We start from the raw sequence: 13106 nt of genomic DNA, 5'->3' as shown, positions 1-13106 counted from the left end.
CCAAAGATGTGTGTATAAACAAAGTGTCAAATGTTTCTGTAAGAAAGGAGACTGAAGTAGGGAGGGGTATCTATTTATTTTGCGCAAGAGTGGGAACTTTACTAGTTTAAGAGAAGCTTTAAAACTTACCTTGTTTTTTCTTATATGAATTCTTTCTCCCTTTTTTTTTTTAGCTGGTTGATTCTTACCCCTTGCAGAACATAGAACAAGAAAACAATACTCCTTATAAATTAAGAGTGCCTGTTGAAAACTCAGCTCTGAAAAACAATAATCTTAAAATAATCCCCATTGAGAAAATGGCTGCAGGAGATGCCTTTGTGTGTGAAAAGGAAACTGAGACTGTGGAAGCAAGATTAATGGAAGATTACACTGAGAAAGTTTCTGGAGAACATGAGTGTAGAAATAAGTCAGGAAAAATAACCAGCCCCTCAGACCATGCCAGTGCACTGTCATTTTCCAGTAGTGGGGTTTTGAGTGCTGGCTATTTCTGTGAAAATCAAATAACCACTGAAATGCTTCAGGAAGAGGCAAAAAAACAGGCTGATGAAAATTTGAAGCTGATCTGTGAGACAGAAAAAGAGCAAAGCCATGTAGGTTTGAAAATAAGAGTTAAGCAATCAAACTCGGAAATGAACTTCCAGGAGGCACAAATAATTTCAAATAGCTCAGCTTTTGCAGGACTGGTGGAAGCTACTGTAGCTGTTAAGGAAGAAAACAGTGGCATAAATGAAAAACCCAGATCTGTTTCTGGCAATAAGCAGGAATTATCTCTTCATGTAGTCTCATCAGAAGAAGAATCTGAGAACTTCAAGTCTGAGCTGGAGATGTGTAAAGTTAGATTGCCTAATGCAGCAGTCATGTTGGATGATGTAGAAATGACCAAGAGAGCTGGTCAGGAACAATTTCTTGCAGCTGAAAATGGACAGGGGAGTCCAAAATCTGAGCGAGGTAATATTGACAACCATGCCTTGTTCATAGAGCCTGACATTGAAATGCTCCAGGCGAAATGTCAGCAATTAGAAAGGGAGAGGGAAGTTAATCTGAAAACTATTTCTAGCTTTCAAGAGCATCTTGTTTCAGTCACAGCTGAGAGAAACTATATTGGCCAAGAACTGAGTATTTTGTCTGAAAGCAAAAAAGAACTGGATCAGAAGTACCAAAAGCTACAAGAGAAATTGAAACAATTAGAGTTAACTAAAATGGATTCTACTGAATTCATTAGAAGGTTAGAGGATGAAGTGAGGACACAAGCAAATCTGCTTGAGGCTGCAAAATCTGATGCAAATCAATTATCCAGTGAAAAAGACAGTCTTCTTCAGAAGCTGCAAAGTTTAGAAAATGATGCTGTATCTTTCACTGTAGAAAAAGAAAAACTCCAGAATGAAGCAGCAGATTCAAAGAAAGAAAAAGAGCTGATTGCAAGAGAGTTGGGAACGATGCAGCATAAATTAGGTTCATCAGAAATGGAAAATTCAAAGCTTTCCAAATCTTTGGAAGGCTTGTTAATGGAAAAAGGAGAACTTGCTGCAAGACTCAGCGCAGCGCAGAAAGAAGCAGACCAATTGAGATGTGGAATTGAGAAGCTGAAAGTAAAAATTGAGTCTGATGAGAAGAAAAAACGTCACATTGCTGAAAAGCTGAGAGACAATGAACGGAAAGCTGACTCTCTTCAGGATAAAATAGAGAGGCTTGAAAGGGAATTAGAGATGTCAGAGAAAAATCTAGAAGATACAGTTATTGAGTTGGAGACTGCCAAAGCAGAGGCAGAAACATTAGCAACAGAGATGGAAGAGATGACTGAAAAGCTGAAATGTTCCAACTTACAAATTGATGTCCTCACCTCACAAAAAGAATGTTTGGCTAAAGATTTAAAAGAAATGCAAGGAAGATTCCATGAACTAGAGTCTTCAAATTTGACTACAGCAAAACAGTTGGAAGAAAAGGAGGAAGAAAAGATACAAATCAAAGTTGAGCTTGAAAATACTGTGGCATTGCTGAAATCTGAGCTCAGAGATATGAGTGAGAAGTTGGAGTTTTCATGCAAAGAGGAAGCAGATGCTAGAGCAAAAGAACAAGTTCTGATTGATCAGGTGGCTCGTCTTGAGCAAGATAAAATAATGCTGTTGCAGCAATGTCAGGAAATAAAAAATGAAAACATCAAATTGGATCAAGCAAGGGAAGTACTTGTTCAAGAATTGATGGATTGTAAACAAAAACTCGATGAAAAGGTGCAGGAAAATGGTGCTCTTGAAAAGCAGGTGAAAGATACAGAAGCACTGTCTTTGCAGCTGACTCACATGCAGCATGACCTTGAATGCTGGCACCAGGGAAAAGAGAGGCTGCAGAACTTGATTGCTGAGTTGAAGCTGAAGGAGCAATGTTTTTCTGATGGTGAAACCTCTCCGGATATCCTGAATGTTCTAAAAATGTCTTATAAAGACCTTGAGAAGGAACTGGAATCTACGCTTTGTGAAAAGAGCACTCTATGTAAAAAGGTAATGTCATTTCCATTAGGGCAGAGTTCCCTTTGTAGGAGGAAGGATAAAGTCTCCTCTGAGTTTACCACTTCCTTAATAAATTAAATCCTAAAATAATTTTAACCTCAAACTTTTGCAGGAAACATCCTATTTTTAAAATTATGTTTTCTATACAATCATGAAAATTTCATTGAAGTTACAGAGCTGGAAAGCAGGACATTGTTTTGCATAGGATGAATGAGAAGGTAGCTTGAAAGTAGAAGTTTAAGTAATCAAATAATGCAGAATAGTTTCCTCTTTCCTGTAGAAGAAAAGGATGAAGAACAAATTGATATTGCGGGACTGAGTTTTCATATCAAGAATAAGTGTTTTGGAAGCTCCAAAGAAAGTGAAGTAACAATAGTGCACTTGCCATGTGAAAACATCATTACCCTGTTGTGACTCTTGCTTAAAACTTGACCAACTATGGGAATAAAATAATCCATCTTAAAAACTGCTTGTTACATAGAAGTACATTCTTTGGCAGTCATGACACATGTATTAAAAATAATCCTGGGAAATTTTACTTCAGGTAAATGAACTGGCTGAAAGTCGAACTGAGCTGCAAGTCAAGCTAAATAACACTGAACAGAAGATAACCATATTACAGGAAGAAAGAAATAAGCTTGCTGAAGAAATGCAATGTGTTCAAGAACATTCAGAAAAGACCAAAGTAAGTTATTCTATCTGCATTATTTCTGTGTTCAAAGCCAGATGCTCAAGTATAGTATCTGTCTGGAGACTAGTCAAGGGGATCTGTGATAATGTACAGTATTAGAGGTTATTGCTTCCAAATTTCAAAAAAATCCAATGTTCTCTTCTGAGATAAAATGATTACTTAGTTGTTTTTCCCCCTCTTCCATCCATCCAAACTATGTTTTCTTAGCATAAAGGCCACTGCTGGTCATCTAGACATTTTTCAGTGTTGAGAAATTCTCTACTACAGGTTTTCAATCATCAGACTGAGAAGGGCAGATAAATATTCAGCATTTCTCAAAACTACTTTCAGTGCTAATTTAATTCAGGACATAGTCAAGGAAGAAACAGTTTTTGGAGCCTTTGTTTATAATTTGTTTGCATTTCATTCTTAGAGGCTATTTTATCATCTAGAAAACTTTAGGTCTTATTTGTGTATGTCTTTAAACCAGTTTATGTGATCATCTGACCTGCTAACTTTATTTTAAAAATTCTATAACCAGGGGCTTGTTTCTAATGTGGCATTGAGGATTTTGAGTGGGATGGGAAAAGAACAGATATTTCTGCAACTTTTAGAAATCCTAAATGGAAATACAAGCCAGCTCTCCAAAAAGTAGTTATAACAATGGATGAAAATGCTTAGAAAGTTTTGTCATCTTAAAGAGGGTGAGGAAGTGACCCTTAACCTCTCAAGTCACTGTCAGAGGGAGCAACATTTGGAGAGGTTAAGCTTTGATTTTGGCAGTGCTGCTTGATTTAATGCTGTTGGCAAACTTGCACTTGTTTTCTTTTACGAGAACCTTCCTTGCCTCTTGTCCTACCTTTTGTGTTCAGATGTTCTTTTCTTTGATTACACTGTGCTTAGCCACTGTTGAATATTTTTTCTTACCAAACTTTGGAAAATTCAAAAATGCTTCCAATTCAAATAGTTTAATGGGTCAACTCTTTCTCCATTGAGATAACTCCAAATACCAAAGAATGTACTATTACTATTTACAGATTCAGCTGCATCTCACAACTTCAGAAAAAAATGAACTGGCCAGGTGTTTGGAGATGGTCCAGAATCAACTACAAGAAAAAGAAAGTGAAATTAAAAGAGAGATATCAGAATACCAAGACAGACTACTTCAAGCAGAGAAAGAGCATCAGGGTGCTCTGACAGAAGCAAACCGAAAGGTGAGTCAGAAAATAGGAAGAGTACTGCTGTGAGTTTTTAATTGAGTTCTATGTATTTTACTAAGTGTTGCTGATCCTATTGCAAAAGAATTTATTTTGCTAACAATATTTCCAAAATCTACATATACTTACCTTGGAGATCAGTATGTGTTAACTTTTTTCCACATGACACGCTCTAAAAAGTTAATTTATCTCAGAACTCAGTATGCATTTGATCTATAAAAAAATTCACTAGGACTATAACCTTGAAAAAGGGAAAACAACAGTATGTTTAATCCAGGAAATGGTTTTTTTGGTAGGAAGAGGGAAGAAAGTTTAACCAGTTCAAGATATAAGGACAAATTTGTTGGAAATACATTTGTCAGATGTGCTATATGCAAAGAGCCATCAACTTTACTGCAGAAATGTCTGTGAACTTGAGGCCAGCTGAACGCAGGCTAATAACTTAGTATAATTGTTTCTTAATAGTTTTCATTCTTATTAATATAAAGTAGATGTAAAAGCAAGTTATAGTAAAATATAAGGGTTTTCTTCTGACAGTCTTCTTAGAGGCAAGATTGTAGTATTGAAAATACGTACTTGAGACAAATTACCCTTTTAATGTTCAACTCCTTAAAACATAATTATTAAATTTGCTGTGGAATTCCTGTGGGTTTGTGATATGCTGTTAGGTACATCTTTAAAATGAAACTCAGTGTCCTTTTTGGTATCATAGTAATTAGGCACATTTTCTTTCTTTAGAATGAAGTAGAAATTGAGGCCTGTCATGAGAAGATTAGTTCACTGGAGCACTTTATCAGCTCACAAAAATTGGAAATTGAGCATTTGAAGTCAAATAAAGAACAGCTAAATAATTCCCTTAAAGAAGCTAATCAGTCCTTAGGAGAACTCCTAAAAACTAAGGTAAGAAAAACCCTGAAGTATGACCGATTGCATGAGATTCCAGACACTGTGTACTAAAATAAACATAGGATTGGGAACCAGTGCTCCAGAACTGTGGCTTGACTTTGGTGCAGCCTTTGTTTCACTAAAGAGAACATAGAGCCTGGAGAAAACATAGTTACTATTGATGTGCATTAGAAGAATTCTGCTCTGTGTGCCATGACTGAGATCACCTAGAATTGGTTTGCGTGCCCTAAACACCGCAGTCCATTGACTACAGTGAGCATTGTAGGTGCGCAAAAATGTGGTTAGAATTCACTCAGAGAGACTTTGCAGTGCCTCTGTTTTGTGTTTGTGAATTACTTTGATGATAAAATGTACCATGGTCTATCCCTAAGCACTAGTCTTGATGGATTGCTCTTGATTCAGCTTTTTCAGTTCCATTTTATATAGAATTCTCATTACAGGTATTAACTAGTGTAATTCTCTGACAGAATTGTCCTCAGGGATGCTGGAATATGAGCTCCACATACTGTGAGCTACTGATGACTGGGAACAGCTCTTCATGTTCTTGGTTTGCTTTTTAGTAGCACAGGTGAAGCTTCACTGTACATACACTGTACTTCTGTACCAATAATCCTATCCCTGCATTTTTCTTGGTTTCTGGGTGGTTTTGGTCTATTTTGTCTGATTGATTTCTGGCTCCAGCTCAGCACTCCCACTTCAGGAATTACTGTCTTCATAAATGCACTCTTGAAGAAACAGTCAATTCAATTTACATGCAAGTAAACACTGAATTACAAAATGTTCATCTTGCTCAACAGTTCTTTCTTCTTAGGGCTCTCCACTGTGGTGTTAATTTGGTTAATAAGAGCAGTCCAAGGATAAAATCCTGTGGATGTGTGCCAGAAAACATACCCAAGGTAGTGTCAGTGTAGCAGAGAAGGCTTCTGGCTGTGCTCACTGTGTGGTATTTGCACACAGGTTGGTACCAGATCAATGGGATGGTAAAAGGTTCAGGTTGGACATTGTGAAGAATTTCTTTCCTTTAGAAAACAGTGTAAAGCATTGGAAGGGGCTGCCCAGGGAAGTGGAGTTGGCACCCTTGGAAGGGTTGAAGGAACAGCTCAAGGTGGCCCTTAGTGCTATGAATTAGTTAATATGGTGGTGTTTGGCCAAAGGTTGGACTTGATGGTCTTGGAGATCTTTTACTGTTACTCTGTTTGATATTATGATGTTTAAAAGGAGGAATTATGTTTCTGGTGAGATAACTAAATTTCTTATTTTTTAGGCTGATAATAGTAACATTATAATTCAGCTGAAGAAGGAAAATGAATATGCCCACAGTAAAGTGCAGATGTGGATGAAATCCTGCAAGCAGCTGGAACAGGAAAAGGAAGAGTTGCAGAAACAACTAGCTGAACATGATGAGCTGCTAAAGAAGGAAAATCTGGCTATGGCAAAGCATAATAAAGAAGGTAATTGAATCTAGATTGTCTTAATGCTTTCATAGTGGTGCATTAATCTGTAAAACTTTCTTGTTCCCTAAAATGTCCACTTGCATATGCAGCTCTAATACAGAGCATGATTCTTAATTAGCATAAAAAGTTACAAGTGCAAATGTCAAACATTTTTAAAATCTAGCTAATCTTTTTCATCTTAAAGGTGTTGTTTCTTTTCTCAGAAACAACACTAGGTTCTGAATAAATTTATTAAATGTTACATTTTTGGTGTGACTTGAGGAAGAAAAGGGATGTTTTTCTTATGAAGTTGTGTGTGAGTTCTTTTATCATTTTCCAACAAGCTTTTTCCTCTGATTCTCATGCTCTGTTCTTAATATTTTAGTTCACCTCATGAGATGCACTGTATTGTAAATGATACTTAAAGCAAGTTAAGGGTACAAATGGAGTGTTCAGAAATTGCAAAATGAGAAGGAAAATGTTTCCCCATGCATTGGTCAGGATTCTTTTCACAATTTATATATTTGTGCTCTATTTAACAGGGACATTATTATGCCTATCATATTACTGAATTTGTTTCACAGTCATTTTTTTTATAGTTGCAGTGTTACAAAACATGTGTAATTAAAAGATGTGACCATTGCATTATAAATTCTTACATATGCTTATTTTATTATGTCAGTTATATGAATAATCATGTTTTTCTTTGAAAAGATGCTGATGATAATGCCATTACAGAAGAAATTAAATTAAAATTGGAAGAATTGCAGGAATCTACAGAAGCAAAGACCATAGAAGCAAATGAGAACTTGGAGAAATACTGCTCTCTTATTGTTAAATATCATAAAATAGAGGAAGAAAATGAGATGCTAAAAACACAAGTCAGTTTGTTGAGTACTCAGCTGAAACAGCGAGCGAGTGATGCTGTCAGCACTCCTTTGCTGAATTCAGAGAAGTCATTAACGCAAAAGAGCAAACACTCTGTCAAAGACAGAAGGTCAGATGAAGGTACCACTAAGCTTTCAAGTAAAAGGCAAAGATGTGAAGACAGCAGGAAAGACAATGGAGAACCAAGATCTCCTGCTCCAGTGACTTCATTGAAAAAGAAAAGGAAGTGTGATATCTCTCAAAATCTGCAGGGTCAGGACAACACTGACTGTGAGCTGGATGGGCTTCCAGAAATAGTGCAAAAAGGTATTTATGTCTTGTAAAGGCAAATGTTCTCTGAGTACAGCAGGTGTGCTTTTCTCTTTTGTTGAATGGCTTTCACTCTGATTTGGTGACTATGCAAACATTTTTGGTGATAGTGATGGAAGGTGATAGGAGTCAATGAGAGATGTGGCAGTTGGTGCTAAGTTAGCTTTTGTGGAGTGCCAGTGTTAGCCAGCAGAATACATTTCTGTTGGATTAATAATTCCCATTCTGCTAACAGTTAAGTGGTCCCGGCAGTCTCCTGTGCTGCCATCCCCTCACTCACAGGTGTAGTGTGCAGTGAGGCAACTGAAGACCAGAAACTGGGAAGGAGTGGTGTCTGGAGGGAAGCCCATGTGTGTTCTCCAAGTGTTTGCTTATTTGTGGGCTTTTATTTCTTTCAATACCAATAATTAAAGTGGGTTAATTTGCAAAACATTAAATCGACTAAAATCCCCTGAGTTGAAACTGACTTGTCCACAGCAGTAAGACATTCATCTTTGTTAGAAGATTAATTAACTCTCATCTTCATGAGAGTTCACTTTCTGTCTGCTGTGAATGCCATGAAATTAGGCAGCCTGGTACTCCATATAAGGGTTTGCTGCAGCAGAGGGTAACTGAGAAGACTGCACGAATCAGGGCTTGAAAAATGTCTTGTGAGTTCAACTACCCATTAACCTGCCCTTTATAATGAATGTATTTGCTATCGTTAAAGGACAAACCATAGGGATACTGAATAGCCTCAGCTTTGGTGGTCACTCCCAGAAGTCAGGATTTCTAAAGCGAAACATTATTTGCATTTCACTTTCTTACCAGCATTACTATATCTTCTAAAAGTAGCCCTGTTCTGAGGACATATGTGCCAGTTCATGTTTGTCTTCTAGGCTAGATAGAGAGATAATAACCAGTCTATACATAAATAGTTCTACACAGAGAAAAGTATTAAAAATCAAGAGCATCATGCCACGGTATCAGGAATTAACCAGTACTGGTTTTCAGTTTGAAATTACTCTCCACATAATAATGTACTTGTAAAGAAAAAGGCGAAACACTTTTTTGATTTTTTTATTTTTCTATAGAATTGCTCTTGTAATTCAATGGTTCTTCTGTGATACACAAGTTTTGCATTTGAATTTTGGAATATGTAAGATCTATTCAGCAATCTCTTTGTTCCATTTTCTCCAATGGAACAGATGATTTATTTCAATCAGCTATTTTATTCCTATTGTGAAAAAAGAAATCCATTTGAGGAAGTGTGATTGCTTTAGGTTTTTATAGAAGCTGTTTATTTTTCAGGGTTTGCTGACATCCCCAGGGGCAAGGTCAGCCCTTACATTTTACGTAGAACAACGCTGCACCTCCGATCCAGTCCCCATGTGGCTTCCTCAAGTGAGAAGAGGCCTTTGCCTGCCCAGGACTCACAGAAGTGCAGACCAGACCATCTTGGTGAGCGCTGCTCTTTGACACCTGGTGGCAGCAAACCACAAAAGGTAACTTGGAAAAATTTTATCTGGGTATCAAAGTCATGGGAAGACTTAATGCATTCACTAAACATATTCATCTTGCCAAGTGAATTTGAGGACATAGCATTCTTTATGTTCCTCAACAACAGAGTGGAGAGAAGATCATAAATACTGAATGACTGAAACAATGGTCTTACCATAGTACCAATGTGAAAATTGTTCATATGCTTTTATTTGTGAGCTCACAGGAATAACCAGTGGAAAATGTAAATTCAATGCAGGTATAGTTTCAATTTCTTATAACAGATATTAAAGAGCATATATTCCTTATACTGTGACTTCTTAGGTTGCAGAGAAAGTAATCAGCAAAAAGACTAACCTTTAGGAGTTTGAGCTTGAAGTTTGCTGCAAACAGCTCTTCTTGGAATTTCTAGAATAACTACAGATATAAGGGAGGCTATTAAATGTGTAAATAGGGAACATCTGGATTATAAAGAGTGGGTTTTGTTGGAAGGGACATTAAAAGATCAGCTAATTCCAACCTCCCTGCCACAGACAGGGACAGCTTCCACTAGACCAGCTTGGTCATGCTTACCAGATCTTGATGCTATCAAAACAAATAAATACTACACAGTTATGTTTTGTAAGTGGACTCTTATTAAAAAAAGGTTAATAACTGAAGTTTACATTAGCTTTGTGTTTTCAGTAATAGACACATTGCTGAATGTTTCGCAGTACATCAGAGCAATGTGTTCTAAGATGATGCAAATACTTTGCAGATTATAGAAAATTGTTCCAACTTTAGGACAAAAATGAACCTTTGTTGTCCAAAACCTCCTCCAAAGTTTGTAACCATGTTATCTCAAGTTGAGCAATAAAAGAGTAGTTATTGGTAGCTCTTTGTATGAGGGCTACACAGAAATATGTCAGTAGATAAAAATCCTTCCAGTTTGCCAGGTTGCACAAAAGTATTCTCTTGACAATCAGCAGAATCTTGCACATCGCTTTTTGGGTTTTTTCTTTTTTTTTTTTTTTTAATCCAGTTATTTTGTATTAGTACATAAACTATGTGGCAAGATACCAAAAGTAAGTAAAGAGAAATGCCACATAGTTTAGTGGATGTATAGCTTTTGAGGCCAGAAAGCACCATTGGGAAGACAAATCAGATCAGACCCATAATTTTTTGGAGATACAGCAATAGAAAATTGGTGTTTTGCAGTGAAAGTGAGTCCACTGAATTTGTGTATGTTGTTTCAAGTGATAATTACCCCACTTGCCAAGAGTTGCTGCTTCTTACAGACATTGCCTGGAGGTCTGTGTTTTATTACTGTTTCATTAAGTGATGCCAATAAATTTTATTTATACTCCTGTCTGTTTCCCTATAACCTTAGAAACAAATGGTGTTGCTTGTAAAGAATCTGAGTAGTGCAAAAAAGAAAGGAAGCCTCAGTCAGAGAAAGTTGTGTAGTAATCACCTGCCAGCATGGTATAAGCTTGTTGTAGACTCTTGCTGACCATAGTCAGGGTTATAGCAAGAAACAATTAATCATTTAACTGAAGGAGGGATTTCCCAAACATTCCTCCTCTTTGTCTAAACTTGTATTGTCTAGGTCCAAGGACAGGCTACTCCTCACCTTCAACTATATGGCAGTTATTAACATTTCAGTGCTGGTTTTCTTCCCCCCAAGTGTAAATATGCCAAAGTCATCAGTTCCAGGAATTTGTGCTCGTCTCTCAGACACTGCTGAATGTGTATTGGTTTTATTTCAAGATGATGTACATTGGGAATTTCTGGAGGAAATGCTCATATTGTTTCATCATTTGTTGAAACCATGCTTTAGATTAATACAGTAAATGGTGTGTCTTGTTTTAAAAGTGAAGTAAACCTTGTTTCCTTCTCTTTGATAGATACTTGCATCTACTTTATTTCAAATACCTAGTTTCAAACTGTTGCAAATTTCTCAAGGTGCTTAAAAAGTGCCTGTCATGTTCATATGCAAATTTATTCACTTTTCTGTGTGAATTTAATGTAGAATTTAAATTGAGTGCTTTGACTGCACATCGGTCAAAATGTGAAAGCAGTGGTTTCTGCCCAGATGTCAGCAAAAAAGTGACACCTGGGCTTTACATTTGCAGAATATGTAGAGAAAAAATTAAATACAACTCTTGATACACACTACCAGGTACTTTAGTAAACAGCTTAATAGTACTGTCTGTTCCTTGTGTAGCTGTTTTCTGCTCCTGGAAAATAGCTTGCCAGCAGCGTAGCAGATATTTCATCTCATACCACAACAAAACAAGAGTTATCAAGCCTCAACTGTGTTGTGTATTCAGAGTGATAAGTGCCTTAAAAATATGTTTTTATGCTTCCAATAAGTCTATGTCTTTTGCAAATTCCCAATATTTAGTCTTTTGCAGCAAGCCTTTCAACCCAAGGCGGAAAGCTAATATGGTTTTCCATTACCGGTAAAACAAGGATGTTTTTGTTTGTGTTACAGGAAAATGATGAGCAGCGGTCCCAAGCTTTTCCACCAATGAATTCTACACCAAGGTCACCTCTTTGCCTGCAGAAACAATCCCCAAAACCTCTCTCTGATAACGCTAGGGAGAGTCGCACGATGCACAAAGCAAAAAGTTCCCTAAATGAACAAGCATTATCTGAGCAAGATGAGCAAAAAGAAAATTGTAAGGTGCAGTAAATCTGAGTTAGTCACTACTCAGAATAACTGGTGATCAAAACCAGTTTGTAAAATAAATACCAGAACTATCTGGAGGGCACCATTTTCTCTTCTCCAATGAATAACGATATATGGGTTCTGCAGAGCTTCCTTGTGAGTATTTACTAATAGCAATAGTCACACAAACTTTTGAAATAATAGTGAACAGATATAACTGATCTTTTTATAGAATCACAGAATCAATTAGGTTGGAAAAGACCTTTGAGGTCATTGAGTCTAACCTATGGCCTAATGTCACTTTGTCAACCAGACCATGGCACTGAGTGTCACATCTAGTCTTTTCTTAAATGCCTCCAGGAATGGTGACTCCACCACCTCCCTGGGCAGCCCATTCCAATGTCCAATCACTCTTTCTGTGAAGAACTTCTTCCTAATGGCCTAAACCCCCTCTGGTGCAGCTTGAGTCTGTGTCCTCTTGTCCTGTCGCTGGTTAACCGAGAGAAGAGACCAACCCCCACCTGGCTACAACTTCCTTTTAGATGTAATTGTAGAATTTTCTGTAAATACTTCTTTATAAAGCTGTTAAAAAAATTAAAATATAGAAAAAGTGGCTGCATTTTGCCATGTAGTTAATTGTTGTCGTTTTTATTGTGTACCAATGGTTGATTTAATAATGGAAAATAAACTTACTTAAGTATCTAAAAATTACAGTTTCTAGGAAAAATGTGGCAAACACTATTATATGATTCAAAATGAAACAGTGACTTATTTTCTAAGTGCAACACTAAAATATAGAACCAGATAGAAAGTGCATCCAGTGCACAGGCCTAGCTAGTGTTCTGTGTCTTGGTATCCCTTCTTCCTGATGGAATAACACTGCAATAGGGGTGAGACATTATTCAAACAAAGCCAGAGAGGACTGCCTGTTTCCCTGAAACGAAGCATCTGACAGTGTACTTCCCTAGCTGAAGGTCGTATGTTGATCTGCACAACTGGCAACTGGCCCTTGGCCAGCCAGTAAACCTCAGCAAGATGGGGGTGAGC

General features: G+C 37.1%; 1 protein-coding gene across 1 annotated transcript in view; it reads left to right on the top strand.

Moving 5' to 3' along the window:
* Positions 1–12579, top strand: part of CENPF (centromere protein F) — a 36292-nt gene extending 23713 nt beyond the window's left edge. Inside the window, exons 12-19 of the mRNA XM_058802065.1 lie at positions 198–2495; positions 3049–3189; positions 4212–4388; positions 5130–5291; positions 6562–6748; positions 7445–7924; positions 9218–9411; positions 11883–12579. Coding sequence (XP_058658048.1) covers positions 198–2495; positions 3049–3189; positions 4212–4388; positions 5130–5291; positions 6562–6748; positions 7445–7924; positions 9218–9411; positions 11883–12083 — 3840 coding nt within the window. The 3' untranslated portion in view covers positions 12084–12579. The remainder of the gene's footprint in view (positions 1–197; positions 2496–3048; positions 3190–4211; positions 4389–5129; positions 5292–6561; positions 6749–7444; positions 7925–9217; positions 9412–11882) is intronic.
* Positions 12580–13106: the final 527 nt, after the last annotated feature.

The sequence above is a fragment of the Ammospiza caudacuta genome, chromosome 3 (assembly GCF_027887145.1).
Source record: "Ammospiza caudacuta isolate bAmmCau1 chromosome 3, bAmmCau1.pri, whole genome shotgun sequence".
Taxonomy (NCBI): domain Eukaryota; kingdom Metazoa; phylum Chordata; class Aves; order Passeriformes; family Passerellidae; genus Ammospiza; species Ammospiza caudacuta.
This window is presented reverse-complemented; position numbering and strand designations above follow the sequence as displayed.